Here is a 22,649-nt window from a genome sequence, read left to right as displayed (position 1 = left end):
ATTACTGGACTATCTCACACAGTAAAGAACACCACAATAATAGATGCTTTTGGAGCTTGCGCTGACTCTGTAGCTTCAGAGAAGGTATTCACCGTAGGCTGTTCTAACCAGATTTCAGGTCATGTGAGGAGGACATATGAGGATTCTGCCTCATCAAGCGTAGAGCCATCAAGCCAGATTCCTGCTGCTCGGACTACTGGACAGTGCATACACACCAAAAAATAAACAGAAGGTGTCCCTCTAACCTGAAACTGGGCACTAATGCTTGGCGGCTTCTTCTTTTTGTTCAGGTGCAGAAGGGATTTAGTCGTCCGGTCATGCAGTGTCATACTGACGATAAGCTTTAACGACTTGGAATCCAGCAGGTTCTAAATCCAGACAGAAGACGAAAACACAGGGGTCAAATGTGCAGGGGCTGCTAGGGAACAAGAAACATTGGTAATCTGATTCAACCAATTATCAGTCCCGCAAGAGATAGGAAGCTATTTTTAATATGAAGGCAAGGACAGCCTCGGGAGGGATGAGACTTGTCTAGTGGGCTACGCCAAACTGAAGTATCTCCTGGCAGGATGAACAAAATGGAGCAGCTGTCTTTTGTAGGTTGCTAAATTCTCAATTTAAACTGTTTTCTTATCATTCCCATTTTTGGCACAAAGACCAGAGGTAAAAACACAAAAGGTAATTCACCTAAAATTGCAAAAGTGCCATAAAGAGGGGAATTAGCAATTTGAAACCCAGGTCTCCAGATCCCATAATAGGCAGCATAGTCACAAATTCACATCTCAACCCACCCAGAACGAAATAAATAAGCAGTGATATCATCGATAAAGTCATTTCAGATGTTACACTGATGCTCTCAGGTGTATTACTGAACGTCTCATGAGTGATGCAATATGTGAGGTCATTAGCAGTGCATGGTGAGGGTGCGAGTTATGGTTACTTTAGGGCACGAATTATAGCTGCTTGAGATAACCATCACTGGCAAATTTCAGTGGTTTTGTTAGTTTAAAACTGTTTTACTGACATTTTCACCTAGCTACGCTGTCCCATTAACCTTTGTTTTTTTCATTGAATTGTTTTTTTTTTAAATGGAAAGTAAGATGTCCATCTCCGTGTACGGCGCGGTATTGGTTGGATGCAGGTAATGGCTGGATAACCCAACGTCAGGCAGCGGGAGTTTTACTATGCCGATACAGTGTATTTTCACTCAGCAGGTGACAATACGTGGTACTACTATAGTAAAACGTTTTTTTGCACGTATTCACATGCAAAAACGTCTCGCTTGAGTGAGAAACTTGTCAGCAAGTCATTGATATCTGAGGAGCATGCGTTAATTTTTGGACTTTATTAAGTACACAGTGAAAGACTTTGAAACCACAGTTTTTTTAGAGGGGCTTTAACCTCTGAATGGGACTTCATGAATTCATTTAGAGACATCACTTTAAACACTTTGACTGAAAAAAGAACACTTTTCAGGACCCTAATATTAATTGGAATTGTGCTTCTCTTTATTTATATGCTTAAATAGGTTGTAGATTTGTCTGTTGTGTATGTAAGTTGTAAGTTGTAAAAGGTTTGTGTATCATATGTGTGTGTGACAGTTCTAACATTATCAATAATGTATGAATAACCATTAAAGTAACCCAATAGAAGACAGTGAATAGTACCAGTGTGTTCCTGAATGATAAAGTATTTATTACCTGTTGGTCAGTAGGAGCTATTCTTTTGTATGATCATTTTATGACTCATAGCGCTTTTTTTTAATCTTTGCTACAAGATAAACTGCTGAAAGGAGTTTTTTCTTTAGGGCATGTTGGTGTAAATCAACTCAAAATAAATTTTGTTTTTTGAAAGGGTGTAAATTCCTTCAAGATGGTTTTGAGAGTTCTGCACACAGGTCACAAGCCTGGAAGAGAGGCTAAACACATGCAGCACCCATCTTAAGTGGTAAAACACCTTTACAATACAACTTTCTTTCCGCATACCTTCACTCCGCATACCATCACAACTAAAGTACCATTACTCCGCAATACTTTTAGAACGCATACCATTACATCTTATACACTTTTATCACGCATGCTTTTACAACGCAATTAGTTGTAAAAGCATGAATGTTAAAAGTATATGTTTTTAATATTTAAGTTTAAGGTAAGTATATGGTTTTAGTCTGGGGGTGTTGGGGTATATGTTTTAGGGGTTCAGGGGTATTTTAAGGGTGGGTTTGGATTATGGGGTGCATAGTGTATTTTTAGAGTATGGTATTTTTAGATTATAGGGTTGGTTTTGGGGTGCGTGGGTATTTTTAGGGTTAAGGGGGTAGGTTTAGGTTTTGGGGTGTAGGGGTTTTTAGGTTTCGCCTATTATCATTCGCTTGCGAATGTAATAGGCGAAAATTCAAGGGCTCGATCGACTCGTGAAACCACTGCGGTTTCTTCACAGTGCATGTGAGTCACGTGACCACAAAAGCGGGTCACGTGACCACACAAGTACGCGCATCTCCCTAATCCGCAAACAGCATTCATTCAAAAACACAGAAACCCCCGCCCCCAGGAGCCGCAGACAGCCTTAAATGAGATGCGGGGGGATATTGTGGAATTCATTTCATGGAATGCAGCAACTTAGAGCTGTTACTGGCTCAGTAATTCACGGATAATGCAGATTATCTCGTGTGCTCAGAACACATCTGCATTTAATACCGCAGAGCTGATTGAATTTAGGTGGGTGGGGGCTTGCAGCAGAGCACACAGCATTTTGCTTCTCGAAGAGTGACGTGAGAGGCTCGGTTTCCAGCACAAAAGAATATGCCCCACCCTCCTCAGTGACCGGTGTTACCAATGGCTTTGCTCTCGCAGAATGGAGAAGTGGCCCTCATACAGTCTCACTACATTGATTAATAAAACAAGCACTGGCGTTGCCAATAGGTTTCGCATTAGGAAAGTTGGAGCTATTGGTTTTGTAAATGACATTTTATATTTATATATTGTTATTGACAATGCCAATAAAGATATATAAATATAAAATGTCATTTACAAAACCAATAGCTCCAACCTTCCAAATGCGAAACCTATTGGCAACGCCAGTGCTTGTTATTAGGGTTCAGGGTGGGTTATGGCGTACAGGGGTATTTTTAGGGTTCAGGGCTAGGTTTGAGTTTTGGGGTACAGGGGTATTTTTAGGGTTCAGGGCTAGGTTTGGGTTTTGGGGTACAGGGGTATTTTTAGGGTTCAGGGCTAGTTTTGGGGTACAGGGGTATTTTTAGGGTTCAGGGCTAATTTTAGGTTTTGTGGTTCAGGGGCATTTTTAGGGTTCAGGGATAGGTTTGGGTTTTGGGGTACAGGGGTATTTTTAGGGTTCAGGGACAGCTTTAGGTTTTTGGGTGCAGGGTGTATTTTTAGGGTCAGGATTGGTTAGTGTTTAAGGGTGCTGGGGTCTTTTAAGGAGTAAGGGTGGGTTAGGATTTTTGGGGTGCTGGGGTATTTTAAGGGACCAGGGTGGGAATCGTTTTTAGGGTGAAAAGGGTAATTAAAAAAATATATTATATATAAATATATATATATATATATATATATATATATACATATACATATATATATATACACATATATATATACATATACATATATATACACATATACATATACATATATATACATACATACATACACATACACATACACATACATATATATGGACCTGTACCTGCACCATACGTGATGTTCGTCATTTCCCTGAAGAAGAAGGAAGTTAACCTTCGAAACGCGTCGGAACCCGCAAGACGAACCCTCAGCTTCCGAATCCTCTGAGGCTTTCATGGACCCTGTAGCTAATCAGCAGGCTGCTGCAGAATGAACGCCTGTCTCTTCCTTACCCCCGTGAGTGTGGCGTGTTTGTTTAACACAGGAGCTTCAATATTTTACGGTCCGCCACCGTTTCTGCACCCGCCTTAAGAGTGCATGGACATTTAGGCGGAAAAAGGAGCGTCGCAGTGACCCTGCATATGTCTAGCACCGCCACAGTACCAGCTTGATTTGGAGCCTGAAAAACGGGAATCATACAGATTCGGAGGAGACCGGATATTCACCACTCCTTCCCCATGTGCAGATGTTATCGTGGCAGGCGAGGGGGTGCGGAGCGGGCGATTATCAGCAGCAGTACAGGATCCCTGATGAGGACTGCGAAATATGCACTAACATAAAAGACAGCCTACATGTTCCAGTAGACACCGCGGCATCAGCCCAGCCCGTCATTAGGGGCGTGTCATGTATTTAACTGGACCTGTACCTGCACCATACGTGATGTTCGTCATTTCCCTGAAGAAGAAGGAAGTTAACCTTCGAAACGCGTCGGAACCCGCAAGACGAACCCTCAGCTTCCGAATCCTCTGAGGCTTTCATGGACCCTGTAGCTAATCAGCAGGCTGCTGCAGAATAAACGCCTGTCTCTTCCTTACCCCCGTGAGTGTGGCGTGTTTGTTTAACACAGGAGCTTCAATATATATATATATATATATATATATATATATGTGCAAACACGATCCTCGACAGCATAGCACCTCTGGGCACAAATCAGGAAACAGACCACAACGGCTAGTTCGATTTTTCTTAGTGCTTTATTTCCTTCATGCAGACATGACGCGTTTCGACCGGGAAACCCGGTCTTGAATCCATACTAATATAATAAAAAGAGAGCCCAAACCTTTGAGGCGGGTAATCTCAGGAACCACAACACCAATCACAACACCAAATACAGGGTTGGAAAGGGCAGTTGCGGCAGAAGGACATAGGCTATGCAGATGCCCACCATACACATTTAAAAGGTAAAAGAACCATGCCAGCAAAGTATTCCCTTGTGGGCGTGTCTGCGTTGTGCTGTGGGCGTGTGCTGGGGCCGTGACAAACGCTGGGGGCGTGTGGTACGTTCCGCCCTTCATGCCATGTCTCATATTGTGTGCTAATCCCACCCTTCTCCCTTTAAATACCCCTGCACCCCATAATCATAACCCACCCTTACTCCTTAAAATACCCCAACACCCTTAAACACTAACCCATCTTAACCCTATAAATATACCCTGTACCCCAAAAACTCAAACCTATCCCTAAACCCTAAAAATACCCCTGTACCCCAAAACCCAAACCTAGCCCTGAACCCTATAAATACCCCTGTACCTCAAAACCCAAACCTACCCCTGAACCCTAAAAATACCCCTGTACCCCAAAACCCAAACCTAGCCCTGAACCCTAAAAATACCACTGTACCCCAAAACCCAAACCTACCCCTGAACCCTAAAATACCCCTGTACCCCAAAACCCAAACCTACCCCTGAACCCTAAAAATACCCCTGTACCCCAAAACCCAATCCTAGCCCTGAACCCTAAAAATACCCCTGTACCCCAAAACCCATACCTATCCCTAAACCCTAAAACTACCCCTGTACCCCATAACCCAAAACGATATCTGAACCCTTAAAATACCCAAACACCCCAAAACATATACCGCAGTACCCCAAAACATATATCCCTATACCCATACTTACCTTATCCAAACATTTAAAAAAACATGCTTTTACCATTCATGCATTTACAACGAATTTCGTTGTAAATGTATGCATGGTAAAAGCATATAAAATGTAATGCCATGCGTTATAATGGCATTGCGGAGTCATGGTACTTTCATAATGAAAGTATGCGGGTGATGGTATGCGGAAAGAAAGTTGCGGAATAATGGGTGTTTACCCTCCCCCGGTAAGTACATTGGTGGCACTGCGGCCCACATCTCCAGCAACATACTCATATTTTTTCACCACCCATTTGAAAAATGCACAGGTCTCTCTCATTGATGGCCAGCACCGACATACACTTTCAGACACCCCTCCCGCCACAAGTTCTAGAATTACGAACTTTAGAGCTGGGGAGCTACGTTCGAATCTCGGCATCAGCTCAACATCCTGTGATTACAGGCAAATCGCTTTGCCTCCCCTTGCCTACCACAAATGAATGTGTTCTTCTGTAATGTAAATTGTGCTCATGCCATGTTGTCGAGTTCGCGCTATATAATATTGCAAGGAAAAATAAAGTAGGGAAATTCGAGTTCACACACTACTGAACGCGCACTCTTAAGTGCATCAGCAGTGCACTGTGAATCGGAGCGTTTCACAGGCCTGTCACAGATAAGAAATGCTATCAAAATGAAATCCTACTAAACAATGTACTACTGGCCGGCAGCAATTCATACCCGGACAACGTCGGGTGTGCTGCTACTATATATATATATATATATATATATATATATATATATATATATATATATATATATATATACATATACACACACACACACATGCGTGGTAAAGTTGTATGCGGGGTGAAAGATTGCGGAGTGATGGTATTGCGGAGTAATTGCACATGCGTTGTTATAAATGCGGAGTCATGGTGTGCGGGAAAACAGTTTGCGGAATAACGTCACATATTCATCTAAAGTAGGCTGGGTGGTAAATTCCATACACTACTTAAATATACATGCATTCACGCAGCAATTAAAGAACCACATTTTTATGGGTTACCTTGGGAATGGTCTGCTTTGGTTTGGCACCTTTTGCTTTCCTGTTGGAAAAAGGATGTTTTGTAAAAACGCAATTTATTTGCAAACTCCGTGTTACTTAGTTTACTGATTAGTATGCCAAGCGTTGCAAGCTATAAATTTAGAAAGCACACTCCAAGCAAACAACAAAAAAGAAAAAAATGTTACCAAGTCAGCTAAAAGCAGCAGAGAAACTAATGGTTCCAATCCATATGGAACTTCAAAGAAATTAGGAGAGTGTTCTGACTGCTAAGTGATGCTCAAATGAGCAGAACAGGCCCTGGAAAACGCATACTGTGATCCCACTCTCAAAGCACATGTAATTTCAGAAGGGTGAAGAGGAAAATGCTACTTACCAGTATGTATCTGTTCTTGGCATGTAGAGCTGCAGATTTGTACACTTAGCATTAGATTGCCACCTGGTGTTGGGCTCGGATGATTGCAGGTTGTTGTCTTCTTGGAGAAGTCTTTGTAGTCACGATATAGGTGACTCCTCCCTTGGACAATACTGCGCATGGGCATCGGCTCTATCCTTAGATTGTTTTTCGCCATGATGGGAAATGATGGAATTAGTAAAGATACTGTAAGAAAAAAAGGATGTCCATGCGTGCGCATCCAAGTAAGATGAGAACTGTAATGGATACAGGTCCGGGGAGGCGGGAGGGCGTGTACGACTCTGCAGCTCTACATGCCAAGAACAGATGCATACTGGTAAGTAGCATTTTCCGTTGGAGGCATATGAGCTGCAGATCGTACACTTAGCATCGATTGTACAGCAGTGTCTCCCCTAGCGGTGGTCGCCTGTATCCATTGCAGTACTCTGAAATAATGTTCTAAGGACAGCCTGGCCTACTGCAGCTTGCTGCTTGGCTTGCACGTCAACACAATAGTGTTTAGTGAAGGTGTGTGGTGTAGACCATGTTGCTGCCTTACATATGTCCTCTAATGGTATATTTCCTAAGAAGGCCATAGAGGCTCCTAGCTTGCGAGTGGAGTGTGCTTTGGGAGGAACTGTTAGCGTGCGTTTAGCTTTCTGATAGCATATCTGTATGCACTTAACAATCCACCTGGCAATCCCACCCTTAGAGATAGGGTTGCCTTTGTGTGGAGTAGAGAAAGTTACAAACAATTGTTTTTTCTTTCTAAAGGATTTGGTTCTATCTATGTAGTATAGCAGAGCTCTTTTAACATCTAACGCGTGTAAGGCCCTTTCTGCTACCTAGTCTGGGTTTTGGAAAAACACAGGTAACTCTACAGATTGGTTTAAATGAAAAGGTGTGATAACCTTTGGAAGAAATTTTGGATTAGATCTGAGAACCACTTTATTAGTATGTATTTGAAAAAATGGTTCCTGTATAGTGAACAATTGTATTTCACTCACTCTTCTGAGAGAGGTGATGGCAACCAGGAAAGCAGTTTTCCATGTGAGAAATTGCAGTTCACATTTGTGCAGAGGCTCAAAGGGGGGTCCCATGAGTCTCGTAAGGACCAAATTTAGGTTCCATACTGGAGAAGGTGGCAGCCTGGGAGGGATTACTCTTTTTAATCCTTCCATAAATGCTTTGATTGCAGGTACCCTAAAAAGAGACAAGTGTTGTATGTTTTAGTAAATAGGCTGCAATTGCTGCAAGATGTAGGCGTATGGAAGAGTATGCCAAATTAGACCTTTGTAGATGTAACAGGTAACAAATAATATTTTGGATGGAAGCATTCAGTGGATCAATGTGATTATGTTTGCAATATATTGCAAATCTTTACCATTTGGCAGCATAACACGCTCTAGTAGTGGGTTTTCTCGCCACTTTAATGATATTCATTCAGTCTGGTGATAGGTTCAGATAACCAAACTCTAAGACTTCAGGAGCCAGATCGCCAAATTCAGTTGGTTCGGGTCTGGGTGTCTGATTTCTCCATGGTTCTGTGTTAACATCGAGTGTGAGCTGTAACTTTTGATGTGGAACCAGAGAGAGATCTAGTAGCGTGGTGAACCACGGCTGGCGTACCCATGTGGGAGCTACTAGAAGGAGCTTGAGAGACTGTTGTTTGAGCTTGCGCACCACTAGTGGAATGAGGGGGAGAGGCGGAAAAGCGTACGCAAAGCTGCCTGACCAGTTCATCCATATTGCATTGCCCTCTGACCTTGGGTGTGGGAACCTGGCGGCGAAGGCTGGGCATTTTGCATTTTCGTGGGTGGCAAACAGGTCTATGTGCGGGTGCCCCCACTGTTGGAAGAATGGTTGAAGAACTTGTGGATGTAGTTCCCATTGGTGAATCTGTTATGACTGCCGACTTAACAGATCCGCTATCTGATTGTGAACTCCTGGAAGGTGTTCCGCTAAGAGATATATGTTTTGAGGAACGGCTCATCTCCAAATGTTCTGTGCCAGCTGGGACAGTTGCAGAGAGTGTCCCCCCCTGTTTTTGTATATAGTACATTGCTGTCATATTGTCCTTACGGATTAAGACAGCTTTGTTCTGTACTTGAAGTTGAAAGGTTTTGAGTTCTAAGAATATTGCTAGCAACTCTAGATGGTTGATATGCAACAGCTTTTGTTGGTTGTTCCATCGACCTTGAGTTGTGTGGTGTAAGAGATGGTCTCCCCATCAGGTGAGGGATGAGTCTGTTGTGAGCACTAATTTGTGGGACAGGCTCGAGGAACGGCCGTCCTCTTGTCAAGTTTTTTGTGTACCACCATTGCAGAGAGCGATGCGTACGGCTGTCCACCAACACCCGGTCTGTGAGCTGACGTTGAGCCTGATTCCACTGTCGTTCTAGACACTCTTGTAATGGACGCATTTGCAGTCTTGCATGTGGCACTATGAAGATGCAAGATGCGATCATATGTAAAGCGCTTGGATAACCTAATCGGTTCAAGTTCCTGAAATGTGTAACGTAACTGATTCTATGTAAACTGCTGTGATAACATGTAACGGAACTGGTGCTATGTAAAGCGCTCTGATAACCTAATCGGTTCAAGTTCGTGCTATAGAAAACTCTAAAAATAAATAAATAAATAAATTCCTATTAATCTCATGAACACTCTTGCCTGGAGAGACTGTTGGTGTTGAAAAGTTGAGACTAAGGCTTGAATGCTCTGTATCCTGGCTGGACTGGGATACGCCAGAGCTGTAGATGTGTTTATTGTAGCTCCTAGATACTGATGCACGTGCGAAGGCTCTAGGTGCAACTTTGTGTAGTTGATCGTAAACCCCAAGTCGTGCAACAGTTGAATTGTCAGCTGAGTGTGTTGTACACATTGGTGGAATGATTTGGCTTTTGAGCTAATCGTCCAGGTAAGGGAAGACGTGTATTTGTTGTCTTCTGAGATGTGCTGCTACTACTGCTAAGCACTTCGTGAACACTTGTGGAGCTGCTGTGACACCAAATGGAAGGACTTAGAACTGATAGTGCTGTCCTTGTATTACAAACCGTAGGTACTTCCTGTGAGCAGGATGTATTGGGATGTGAAAATATGCGTCCTTCAAGTCTAGTGTTGAAAGCAAATCACCTTGTTGCAACAGTGGGAGCACTTGTTGCAGAGTGATCATATGAAAATGATCTGATTGTATGTACTGGTTGAGGGGCCTGAGGTCGAGAATTGGTCTCAGTGTCCCGTCCTTTTGGGGAATTAGAAAATACAGCGAGTAAACCCCCGTCCCTTGTTCCTCTAATGGGACTAGTTGAATAGCATCTTTTTGTAGAAGTGCTAGGACTTCTTGTTGAAGCAGAGTCAGGTGATCTGTAGACATAGGACGCTGCCTGGGTGGTATGTTTGGGGGGGTTGCTGTAAGTTCTAGGCAGTAGCCATGTTGGATAATCTGTCTCACCCACCTGTCCGTTGTGATGGAGTTCCAGACAGGCAGGAACTGTGTTAATCTGCCCCCCACAGGAGTGGAATGCTGTTGGGGGAGCAGAGGGAAGTCACTGTTTAGTTGTGGAGGAGGAGCGATTGCTGTTGTTACCGCGTCCTCTTCCTTTGTTATTATTGCCCCTGTATCCTCCTCTAAAATATCCTTTGTTAGAGGATGTTTGTGTTTTGAAAGATGTTGCGGTGTCTGCTACAGTCTGCTTGGAGCCTCCTCTATAAAAGGAGCGACGAAAAGAACCTCTAGTCTGTGTGGACTGTAGAGCTCCCATTGACTTTGCCGTATCCGTGTCTTTTTTCATTTTCTCCAGTGTAGTGTCTACTTCTGGACCGAATAACTGGTTTTGGTTAAAGGGCTGGTTCAAAATTGTGGTTTGCACCTCTTGTTTGATCCCGGAAATGCGCAGCCATGCATGTCTCCTGAGTATCACGCTAGTATTTACAGCTCCAGCAGCTGTGTCTGCGACATCTAGTGCACATTTTATTGAGGCATTTGATATTAATTTGCCTTCTTGAATAAGCTCAGTTGCCTGATCCTTATACTGATCTGGGAGGTGCTGCATTAGTGTTTCTAATTGGTCGTAATGAGCCCTGTCATAACGTGAGAGAAGGGCTTGTGTATTGGCAATGCACCATATATTTGTAGCTTGTGCAGCAATCCTTTTAGTTGACGCATCAATAACTTTGGATTCCTTGTCAGGTGGGGGCGTGTCACCAGAAGTCTGTGAATTCGCTCTTTTTCTTGCATTGGACACCACCAATGAGTCTTGAGGAGGATAACCATTAATATAGGTTGGGTCAGAGGGTGCAGGCCTATATTTCTTTTCTATCCTTGGATTCAGTACCCGAGCACGCACAGGATCTTTGAATATCTCTGGAGCGTGCTTAATGACTTCTTTGATCATGGGAAGAATGTGAGTGGATCTGTGTGATGGCTCAAAAGTATCTAACAGAAAATCCTCCTCAATGTCATCAGAATGCATTGTGACATTGTGGTAGATAGCAGCTCTGTGTAAGAGGTGATTAAAGCCAATGCTGTCCTCTGGAGGAGAGTGCTTTGATGGGTATATCTGTGGATCCGGGATATCAGGCACATTATGAGGTGGAAAAGTATAGACATCCTCATCTAAAGGATATGTATTTGGGTCTGTATTCGGATCCTCCCCACCACCTAAGTCATACTCCTCATCAGTTTGTGGTGAATGTGAGGATGCAGGAGAGGCTACAGGAGAGATTTGAGGTGAAATGTAAGGAGTGATAGGAGAGGAAGGAGATACAGGAGAGGGAGGGTGCATAGGGGAAGTTGCACAATCCTCCTTTTTGGCAGGAACCACAGGTGTAGGTGGCGTTTCTGCTGGTCTCTTCTTAGGAGGTATAGCACCCACATGTCCAGTCTTTGGGTTTATGTAGATTTTCTTTTATTTAGGGTCTGGTCTAAACAATTCTTCCTCTTCATCCTCTACAACCTTCGGCGTAGATTTTTTCGGTTCCGACAGAGTTTGTTTTTGTCGTTTTGCCTTGGGAGGTGTTACAGCAGTGGTTCTCAAACTTTTTTGACCCGTGGCTCCCTTGACCGGGTTGGAAGATGGCCGTGGCTCCCCACTTGAGTGTTTTAGGCCACGCCCTTTGTTGCATCGGCCACGCTCCTTTGAGACCCCTCCCCCCGGTTTTTTTCATCCCACTTGGGGCCCTGCACATTTGCATGGATGTAGGAGTGCTTCAACCGTTGTGCTACTAGCTGCATGGGCCCTATAGTAATAGAATGGCAGGCCTCACACGCAGCCCAGAATGGAGCCCGACTAGAGGTGAGCTTTTGGGAATGGAGAGCAGACCCCTACCCCACAAGGTACAGCCCCGGGGCAGCCCCATACAAGTAGGGTTGCACCCCTTAGCCTGCATTGCCTGCACTCGTACCTTTCGCAATACACAGCACCGGGACTCCCCTCACCTTCATTTGCCCTGCTTAGACCTGTGGGGGACTGCACACTTACTGTGATCCCTGCAACTTTTTTGTTTGAAGTCCCCGCGCTAAGCCGTGAGGTACAGCCCATATAGCAGCTGAGGGAGCGCCGTGACCAGGCAGACCAGCTGGGTTGACTGAGACGCAACGGGGCCAGGAGGCAGGAATCAGTGGGACCACCGCAGCAGGACCCCAAGGGGAGAAATGTCCAGGCTCCGATGGATCCCTCGAGGATGTGCCTCTACCAGGCGGCCGGGCAGCGAAGGCGGGGTCCGTGCGCCAATGGAGAGCCGGCTCGAGTCTGGTCATTCACACACAATCACATTATACATGGAGGGAGGCGGCATGAACACGCCGGCCCGCCAGGCTCGCAGGCACCGCGGTTCAGGGTACTCTACGGCCCGCTGATCATTATGTAAGTGTGCGGCTTTGTTTTTGTTTACTGTTGTGTATTTTAAAGGGGGTACTCAAACCACAATGAGATGCATCACACTTCTGACCCCGGAAGACACATCCTGCGCGGCGCCCCTGGCTTCTCATCACGGCGCACCGGGGTGCAGCGGCGCACACTTTAGGAACCACTGTGTTCCAGTGTCCTGTGGCAAAGTTCTTGGTGCCGAAGGTGTTACTTTCGGTTTTCATATAAAGTAAAGGAGGCCCCCTTATCTTCTTAGTCTGGGACCAGGGGAATAGTAGGAGGAAACACAAAGGGTCCCTTTAGGTAACCACAAGGGTGGTCAATTTGGTGGTGCCTCAACCTTTTTTCAGCAATACCAATCTCACAGTAGGTCAAAACCTCCAAGGGTAGAAAGACATTAAACTAGCTATAGGCCAACACATTAATGTGACTAATGCACATATATATCACATATGATTCCACTTTTGGTCAGGTTAAGCAAAACGGGCAAAATGTTTTCAATTATGTATTTGGTAACGAAGGGTCTTTTGCTTTCGGCGTCAAAGAATCTTTCGGTTTCGGTGCTGAAGAGTCTTTCCGTTTCGGTGCCGAAGAGTCTTTTAGTTTCGGTGCCGAAGAGTCTTTTGGCCTCGGTGCCATTGGAAGTGGTGGGATCGGCACGTGTGGTTTGCTCGGTGCCGAAGCACCTGAAGGCGTAGTTGTCTTCCTCAGAGCCAAGCTCGAAGTTTGGGCTTTAAGAGGGAGCGCTTGGTCTCGACTGGGCCCCTTGGGCGGAGTGCTGACCTTCGCCTTTGGCTTGGGCAGTGTATGAGGTGCAGGGGCAGAGTACTCACAGGTTGACGTGATGGAATCGAGTCGTCCGAGTCCTCTGCCTCTGATATGATCTGGAGATACGGCGAATCATCTTCTTCTGGAACGAGCGGAACCTCGTCGTCAAAGATATTGTCCCGCACTGGGGCTGAACGCCTCATTTCGTGTCGACGGGCCCTCCATTCCCGGATAGTCTTCTTCGATCGGAAGGACGCACAAGCTGTGCAGGTCAACTCGTTGTGATCCGGCGAAAGACAGAGTTTGCAAACCTCGTGATGATCGCTATGCGGGAATTTTGCCTGGCATTTCGGGCATTTCTTGAACGGAGTTCTTTCCATGTGGTGTAGGCCGCACGGCGTCGATAGGACTAACGGCCCACTTTGATGACCGGAATGGAAGTTATGTCGTCGAAAAGCCTTGTCTTCGATGTTGAAGGTAGTTTCTTGAAGATTGTGGAAGTTTTTTGCTTCGAAGTTGCTGGAAAAGTTTTTCTAGCCGGAGCGGAGAAACTTTCATTTGAACCCAGTGGCGGAAAAAACCAATCTAAGGATGGAGCCGATGCACATGCGCAGTATTGTCCAAGGGAGGAGTCCCCTATATCATGACTACAAAGACTTCTCCAAGAAGACAACAACCTGCAATCATCCGAGCCCAACACCAGGTGGCGATCTAATGCTAAGTGTTCGATCTGCAGCTCATATGCCTCGAACACGTTGCCATGTGCCGTGAATGCCTGACCAGGCTGTAGGGATAATACATAAGGAAAAGATTCTGAAAGCTTCAACAAAGACCGCTCTCTGCTACTCGTAGAAAGAATCCAAAACGTAATCATTTACACATCGTACCGTACTGCTGGAAAACCTTCCACCTCTGAAAAGCTCTGCTTTACATAATAACAGGTCTAGTAGAGGCCTAGTAACAATGGCAGAGAACAGTGGGCACCTGTGGAGAGGTGGGAAGTAAGTTAAACTTTGACATTTCAGCTGTGGCGGCATGAACAGTATGTCGAGGGGTAAACCCCGAGGCAAGACTCCCCAACACAATGGCAAGCAGAGACACAAGTCCGTTGGTGTGCCACAGGCTCTTGAATGGGCCACTTTTGCCAAAGCACAGTTGAGAAACGCACACAGACCAAGACCACCAAACACTCACGAAAATTGGAGGTGGGAGGGTTGAAGGCGGCTTAGAGAACGAAGAAGCTCTCCAGGGTCGTCCCCCTGCCAGCGTAGTCCTTTTATACTCTTGATCATTTGAGCATGCATATCCCTAATTCAAGCCAATCAATAGGTACAGCAAATCAAAGAGGTGAGAGAAAAACATGGTGTTAGACAGGTGTATCCTCAAAGACCAGAAATTGTTAATTCCTACTCCCCCGCCATTCACAGGGAAGACTATAGCACTGTAAAAAAATATACACAGACATAGACGTTTATCTGTTCAGGTCTTTCTTGGTTGTACCATGTTATGAGATATAAAGATCCATATTTGTAAATAATCCCAAGTCCAGGCACTAGTTTTTAGAAACTTCCTGAACACCCTTCAAATCTCATATCTGCAGAGACAAGACAGTAGCCAAATATTTACCTGATGGTAGGAATATTATAAAATAACCAATATATCAGAAGGCTAGTTCCAATAAATCCTACAACAGGACACCACTGTTTGAAAGGTAAATGGAATCCATGAAAAAATCACATTAGAAGAGGAAACATAATATATGGTTTCTTTTGCAAATAGTGCTATTGGAATGCCTTTTAAAGGTTAGGTTGAAAGTAAAATTCCAGTTATGTGCAAGTCTTATCACACAAGGCCTATTTTCCAAAGCTTTTTTGATGAATGTGCCTTATGCTAGGATATTCAGACGTAATAACACACAACTCAAGAATAAAACTACTCTCATAAAAGGATTATAATACACAACTCAATAATAAGATAATTAATATCATAAAATCATTCTGACACACAACTCAAGAATATGACAACTACTGTCATAAAATCATTCTGACACACAACTCAAGAATATGACAACTACTGTCATAAAATCATTCTGACACACAACTCAAGAATATGACAACTACTGTCATAAAATCATTCTGACACAACTCAATAATAAGACAAACACTCTCATAAAATCATTCTGACACACAACTCAAGAATAAGACAAACACTCTCATAAAATCATTCTGACACACAACTCAAGAATGAGACAAACACTCTCATAAAATCATTCTGACACACAACTCAAGAATGAGACAACTACTCTCATAAAAGCATTCTGACAACTCAATAATGAGACAACTACTGTCATAAAAGCATTATAATACACAACTCAATAATAAGATAATTAATATCATAAAATCATTCTGACACACAACTCAAGAATAAGACAACTACTCTCATAAAAGCATTCTAATACACAACTCAAGAATATGACAACTACTCTCTTAAAATCATTCGGACACACAACTCAGACATAAGACAAGTACTCTCATAAAAGCATTTTGAATGGGGCCTACGGTGACAAACAAAATTATTTTATCGTAATCAGGGATGGGTGTAGCAAAAAAACAACTGGTAAGGATTTATTTTGTGATTGAATTACCTATTCAATTTGTAAAGTAAATTCATGAATTTCACATAAATTTGGCATTATTTTCTTTGGGCCCATGAAACTGAGAACCAATTCAATGGGAAGTTCCTTTTTACGTGTCATCACATCAGTTCAACCCTTTGTTCCATCTCGATGAAAAGCATGTGCTGTGCACATTGTTATGTTAATGGAACTTGTTAAGTGCACATACACCACAAGGTTTCCTGGCGCTGAAGCAACACAGGAAGAACATGAGAAAAGACCTACACTGGGAGATTGCACTAGTTATGCACTTGCCAAACACTGTCTGGCCTAATGGAAATAACAAATAATACGTGCATTATCTTCCGTCTAATTCCAAGTCCCATCACAATGAAAAGAATATGCAAAGGAAAGCGAGCATGTGTTAGACTTGTGCAAGAAACACAAACCAGGCTGTTGGACCAAATAGTTAATTGATTTGACCATTCTCGTGGTATCCACACTCACCAGTCTGTTTTGAGCAACTTCAACAACCACAAACCAGATCCTGGTTTAGTCTCGGTATTAGTGAGCAGAAGAGGACTCTTTTCCATGCATCATGCTTTGTTTAGAGTATGTTGGTGTGACAGCAGCTTGTAGCCATGCTTCACTTACCTACTTCTGATTGTTCCCAGGAGGCATAGACCAGAGGGAGAACATAAGCGTAAGATTTTCCACCCGCACTTAACACTGCATTGCACTGTTCTGAACTGCTCAGTCCAAAAAAGAGAAATGGAGAATCTCTTCAGTTCTCCAAATTTGGTAAAATTAGCTTGTGGAAAAGGGACGAGCTTCATATATGCCAATTGGAACTGCTAAATGCAAAAGCACAAACATCTTGATCCTACTAAGGAATATCCTTTACCCTGTTAAAGTAAAACTTTCAAAATTATTTGAATGTTGCTGAATGCTTTAAAAGAAATTTAGTAGTGACATGTCCCTAATCTCATAAACACACCTTTACAGAAAGCAAAACCTCTTTCTTCTGTAACAGTCGGTGCTGAAAATTTGCAAGAATGTGTGTTAACCTAATGACTATCTGCGTCAGCCAGCATGGAAAACCAAGCAATTAAAAAGTGGATTAAATAGTATAAATGTCAAGGGAAATTCGATAATAAAATTATGTTTTCTTAGACAAAGGTTTAGAATGAAGCAAGAGGATTAAAACTGATGCAGTTAAGGTATAATCTGGAAGGTGTACATTTTATGATGAATTTATCCAAAGCTTTACTTTACTGTCTGAATACAGAAGCAAAGTGATTTTTCTGGACTGAGCATGCTCGGAAGGTCTGGCTGCAGCAGTTTTAAGTGACTCCCTCATACCCAGATCAGCATAGCTTCTTTCACCTACTTACTTCCTGCTTTCATAGGAGGTAATAATATCTTCGAAGGCATCTATTGCAAAGTCCTCAGAGCAATCAAATGAGAAATCAAGCAGTGACAAGCTGTAAAGGGAAATATCGAGAACTTCCTTACAACTGGATTATTTGCAACACAATGATGAATGGAGGCAGCTGTGCACTGAGCGACTTTGAGGTTCTCAGACGTTATTCAGCTCAACACAGTTAGCAGATTTCAATAAGACCAGTCCGTCACTTCACTCCAAAAATCGTGGTGCTTTAATGGAAAACATTTCACACTTTGCAGAAAACATTAACAAATGCCATGGTAGCAATTAGTATTTGGCAAAAACTCAACTGAAGTGTTTCATTTAGTTCACTGTGTTATTATGGAAGACAACTAGGGACAATGTTAAGACAAGTACATTTGGTTCACAACCTAGTAACTCTTGGTCAGATCTTGGAACAGGTGAACACAAACTGACAAGAAATCCAAGCACACAGATATAAGACATGCCAATTCCTTCTTTTTAAAGAAAGTAGACACACGTGTTTCTTTTCCATGCTGCTGAACTAATTTACTTGTTTTTTCATAACCATTAGTATATTGTACATCAAATTTGGGTCATTCAGGTCAAGCAGACGGCACGGATAATGGTTATCTGACGTGAATTGGTTTAGCTGGCTTACAAAGCTACATAACTGGATTCATCCTCACCGATAAACTTTTTCAACAGGCACGTTGGCTCTTTGCAGCTCTCCAAGAGGAATTCTGACTCCCTTCCGTATCACGCCTGTGGGAGAGAAGGCCTGGCGTTATAAAGACCAAAAAGCAGCTCGCAAAGTCAGAGGCTTGCCAAAACTCTCTGTACGGTAATTTTCTATAATCACAAAAGTACTAATGGGTGTAAGTAAGCAAGGAGTATCATAAAAGATGTCCAGCTACAAGTGGTAGGTTCTCGAGAGCCAAATCTTATCTTCGTGGAACGGCCTTTGTAACCCTGGAGAGACGTTCAGGCTCCTAGACTTAGCAGACATGATGGAGCATTAGGAGTACATTTCCCTGGTAGATAGAGTCTCCATTGTCCCAAACATCCCTTGAGACACTATTTTTAAGGCCTGGCAATGACATACTCTCCTAAAAATTGGAAAAAAAAGAACTCACGGCATCTATAAAGGATTAACATAAACCATTATTATCAATCATTCTATGTCATATATTTCGTAGTTACAGACAGAGCTGTCGCAAAGGCTGTATAATGAAAGGGTGGGCAGAGCATGATCAGTAGACTGGTCTAGCCTCGGTGGAAGGACACTCAATGTAGGAAGGTGAGTATCAGACTATGGTTGCCCCCAACTTTTTGCCTGGTGTTTAGCTGGTTTTTCGACTTAGTTGACCTGGAGCCCTGCTATTCAGGACCCCAGGCCAACTGCTCTCTCTGTAAAATGGATTCCATGTACTATAGGTACATATCTAATTGGATACTGAGTCACCTTATCAGCCCCTGTACAGTGTACCTTGGGTACCCAGGGCATAGGTGCACCCAGGGCCTACCAGGGGCTGCAGCATGTATTATGCCACCCCTGGCTGGCCATCCAAATCTGACACAACTGGCTGATCAATCAGTTGGGGCAAGGTGGCGTAATCACCCTTTGCTTTAGATATAGTATACCTATATCTAAACCAAGAATGGACACATATACTCCTATAAGTCACTCCTATGGCAGGCCTTAACAATCCTGGAGTCAGAGTGCTTGGAATTATGTGAGATAGTGCTCTGGCATGAGCTGAGCCTGTCTACAGCTTTTGGAACCAAGGTCTTTAGCTGTTTCCATGATAACGCTATACCATATACTCTTAAATGCATTATAATCCTTGCGGTTATTGCTAACTTTGGTATAGCATTATCAAAACATGTCAAGTAAGGTGTCATACGAATTGGAATACTACCCCCTAGCCAGTTCTGGCGACGGGGGTAGCATTCCACCCTTCTAGAGAGACCCGACATGTACCCAACTGTGAACCCCGGTTAAAGTTAACGCGAGCCTCAGCATCACAAAATGGATGCTGCCACCACAGACACAAATCTGACCTCCTGCTGCTGGGAGTCCTTCCAGCGAGGGAGGCTTGGACAAAGGGTGTCCTGCCTTGGGAGGTGCTAGCACCACCCCAGACAGGATTTTGTGTATTGGGTAGGACAGGGCTGAAAAGAAAGAGACATGCCTGGGGCACACAAGGTGTCCCTGTGCATACACCGGTCTAAACCAGTTCCTGGGGCTCTCCAGCCCCAGCTCTGGCGCAAGACCGGACAAAGGATAGGGGGTGTAACCACCCCCCTTCCTGGTCCCACCCATAGGAGGGACCTAGTGATAGTACAGCCCCCTTTAGCAGGATAAAGGTAGGAGCTGGTCCCATTCCAAATCAGATTAATCCTGAACTGAAATTCTGCAAGAAGAAACTCTGGACTTCGACTTTCTACCAAGAAGACTGAAGAAATCTCCCTTGTGGGCAAGGAGTGTCCACCCTCCACAAGCAGGCACCATCAGCGTCCAGCGGCTTCACTTTGTCGTCTTCCCTCGAGGATCCAGACTTCAGAGCCCAACGAGACCCGGATTTCCAGACCTCTTCGACCTCTACCTACATCTGCAGCACAGCTGAGATCCGTGGGTGCGATGAGACACGTGGGACCGGCCATCTTGGAGAAACTGCACTTCGCTTCCAGCACGACTTCTGAGGTATCCTCGACCAAGTGCTTTGGGGACTGAGAAGCCCCAGCCCCGAGCAGCTACTGCACCGAAGACCAGCCCTCCAGCATCTGCGTGAGGCCCTTTTGCCTGTTTGCTGCTCGACCTGTTGTCTGGTCACTTGCCGGCAGGCTAGTGGCCTCCTAGACGACGATCCATGACATCAACACCGCTGGTCTGGTTGCTGCAGCCTGGCCCTTGCTCCTTCCAAAAGAGAGGCATCCCGGACCCTCCTGGTACGCACCAGACGTCTTTTCCACTCACCGCGTGGGTTGCCTTTGCAAAAGGCCTGTTGACTCCAAATCCGGATCCGACACCGCCGACACCAAGAGCCTGCGAGGGACAGCTCGTGCCTCCATCCTGGTCGTCGAAGACACCACCTGGTCCACGCGGCTGCAGAGTCAAGCATACACTCTGATTGCGACAACAGCCTCTGGTTCCACTCCTGGTTCCACTCCAGTCACTGGCTAGTGACTTTGAACATTGTCCCCTCTACTTTCCGGTCTTCAGCATCTCTGATCCACCCTTGGATCACACCGGACATCTTCCTCCTGGTCGCCTGCAGCATCTTTTCTTTCAGGCTCCATAGACTTCAACGCAGAAACCCGACACGACTTCGCACCTATGCACCCGCAGCCCGTGGGTGAGGTAACAAGAGCATTTTGGTGCTCAAGGGTAGATTGACTCTCCTAGTGTCCAGTTTCACAGGCGTTTTAGTCCTATCTAGTCAGGATTGTCCGTACTCACCTTTTTCTTGAACTGTACTGTCCATAGACGTTGTCACGCAACTCGCGTGTGAGTTCATACTCTGCACACGCGTTCCGTGGGCCTCCTATTACTTACCTAAAGTTAGGATAGTGTAGTCCCAATGATCCTACAGCTTCTGGACAGCTCCATTCCTTTAATCGACTTCCTTATACCATTTACTTAGTATATAGTTTGTTGCGCCCCTAGGGCAACACTGTAACTTGTGCATCTTAACGTATTTTTTTCTTAAGAGTCTTGTCATGTGCTTAGCCCTCTGATCTCATAAAGAGTTCAGAGGTGTTTGTTAGTTAATAAATATCTTGTTTATTTTCATAACTACCTGTGTGGTGTCCTTTCATTTGGTATTCAAGGGGTTATATGTGGTAAAACAGCTGGCTTCACATGCCAAAGAGTTTAGCCTAAGACTGCTTTGTCCATGCTACCATTAGGATAGCTGGTCTATAAGGGTGACTTTACAACCAATCACCATAAGGGTTGTTTGGACTGATACAAGGTGATCACTAGAATTAGTGAGCATCATATATCAGGCCAACTTCTCACACTCAAGCCCCCCAAATTTCACAGGTTTGTAAAGAAAATTAAGGTGAAATGCTACCCTGAAATGACAGATTTACCATCTTTGGAAAATTCATTGGTTTAAGGAGAGGTGTATGCATAAAAATAGCCTGAAATCATAAACATATGCCAATGAGAGCAAGAAAATAATGATTTGTATACATTTGAAGGTTATCCAGATTATTTTGGCTGGCAGAGTTGATAAGTCTTGTTTAAGTAGGTGTATATATGGTTATAGCGAGCGCCCAGCCAAAGTCTGCAGAGCGCTATATTGTTTCAAAAACAAGGATACAGTGAGCAAGGATTTGAGTGGCAGCTGGTTTGCTACTACACCATGATGTGGTGGGCAAATATGACAGCCTGGTTTTTTAACAGACAACATACAAGGGTTTTAATCTAGGGTGAAGAACCCCAAACAAATGTGTGAAGAATTAGCTGCTGAACAACTTGGTCTGACTAAGGGATTCATTTTACGAAAAGAGATAGGGAGACAATGGTTTAAGAAATGCTTGTGACTTCAAAATAAAAAGAAGAGAAAGGGATGGGCTTGCTATCAGTAAGACAGGACACTCCCTAAAATGCTAGGCTGACATGTTACAGACTCTACACCCGCCCTTTCAGGTTGTCACAGGCATTCAAATGCAGTGAGAATCTCCTACTTTCCTGATTGCGGGCTCAGCCTAAAAAACACAAGAGTTTCAGGGTACAGGTTGAATAAGACCCAAGTCCTCCTTGTCAGTGAGGACTTACATTTTATTTTGGCACATTGGGCAGTACCTGCTGTCTTCTGGGCTCTCTGCCGGCCAGCTTCGTTGAATACAGCCAACGCCCGGATTGCTGCCCTGAGAATCGCCCAGCGGAACACAGAGACCGGATCCATGCCGATCAGCTCGCGGATGTAAGCACCATCACTGCTCCTCAGCAGCGCAACAATGTCTGGCCTCATGTAATCCGTGTTCTTCTCCCGGAAGTCCTGGAGGGAAGCACAAAGAGCTTTCAG

The 22,649-nt window shown here is 44.2% G+C and overlaps 1 protein-coding gene across 13 annotated transcripts in view; it reads right to left on the bottom strand.

The window, feature by feature from the left end:
• Positions 1-22,649, bottom strand: part of MYO9B (myosin IXB) — a 384,903-nt gene that overhangs the window by 140,753 nt on the left and 221,501 nt on the right. For 6 of the 13 annotated variants that reach the window (XM_086946942.1, XM_086946951.1, XM_086946943.1 and 3 more), the window contains exons 13-18: positions 22,427-22,622; positions 18,300-18,375; positions 17,597-17,686; positions 14,783-14,896; positions 6,560-6,599; positions 246-368 (exon numbers count right to left, since the gene is read on the bottom strand). In XM_086946942.1, the coding sequence (XP_086803068.1) occupies positions 246-368; positions 6,560-6,599; positions 14,783-14,896; positions 17,597-17,686; positions 18,300-18,375; positions 22,427-22,622 (639 nt within the window). The remainder of the gene's footprint in view (positions 1-245; positions 369-6,559; positions 6,600-14,782; positions 14,897-17,596; positions 17,687-18,299; positions 18,376-22,426; positions 22,623-22,649) is intronic. The other 7 variants (XM_086946946.1, XM_086946947.1, XM_086946952.1 and 4 more) reach the window with 3 other exon arrangements.

Source organism: Lissotriton vulgaris, chromosome 12 (genome assembly GCF_964263255.1).
Source record: "Lissotriton vulgaris chromosome 12, aLisVul1.2, whole genome shotgun sequence".
NCBI lineage: Eukaryota > Metazoa > Chordata > Amphibia > Caudata > Salamandridae > Lissotriton > Lissotriton vulgaris.
The sequence above is the reverse complement of the archived record's forward strand: the minus strand, read 5'-3'. Positions and strand labels throughout refer to the sequence as shown.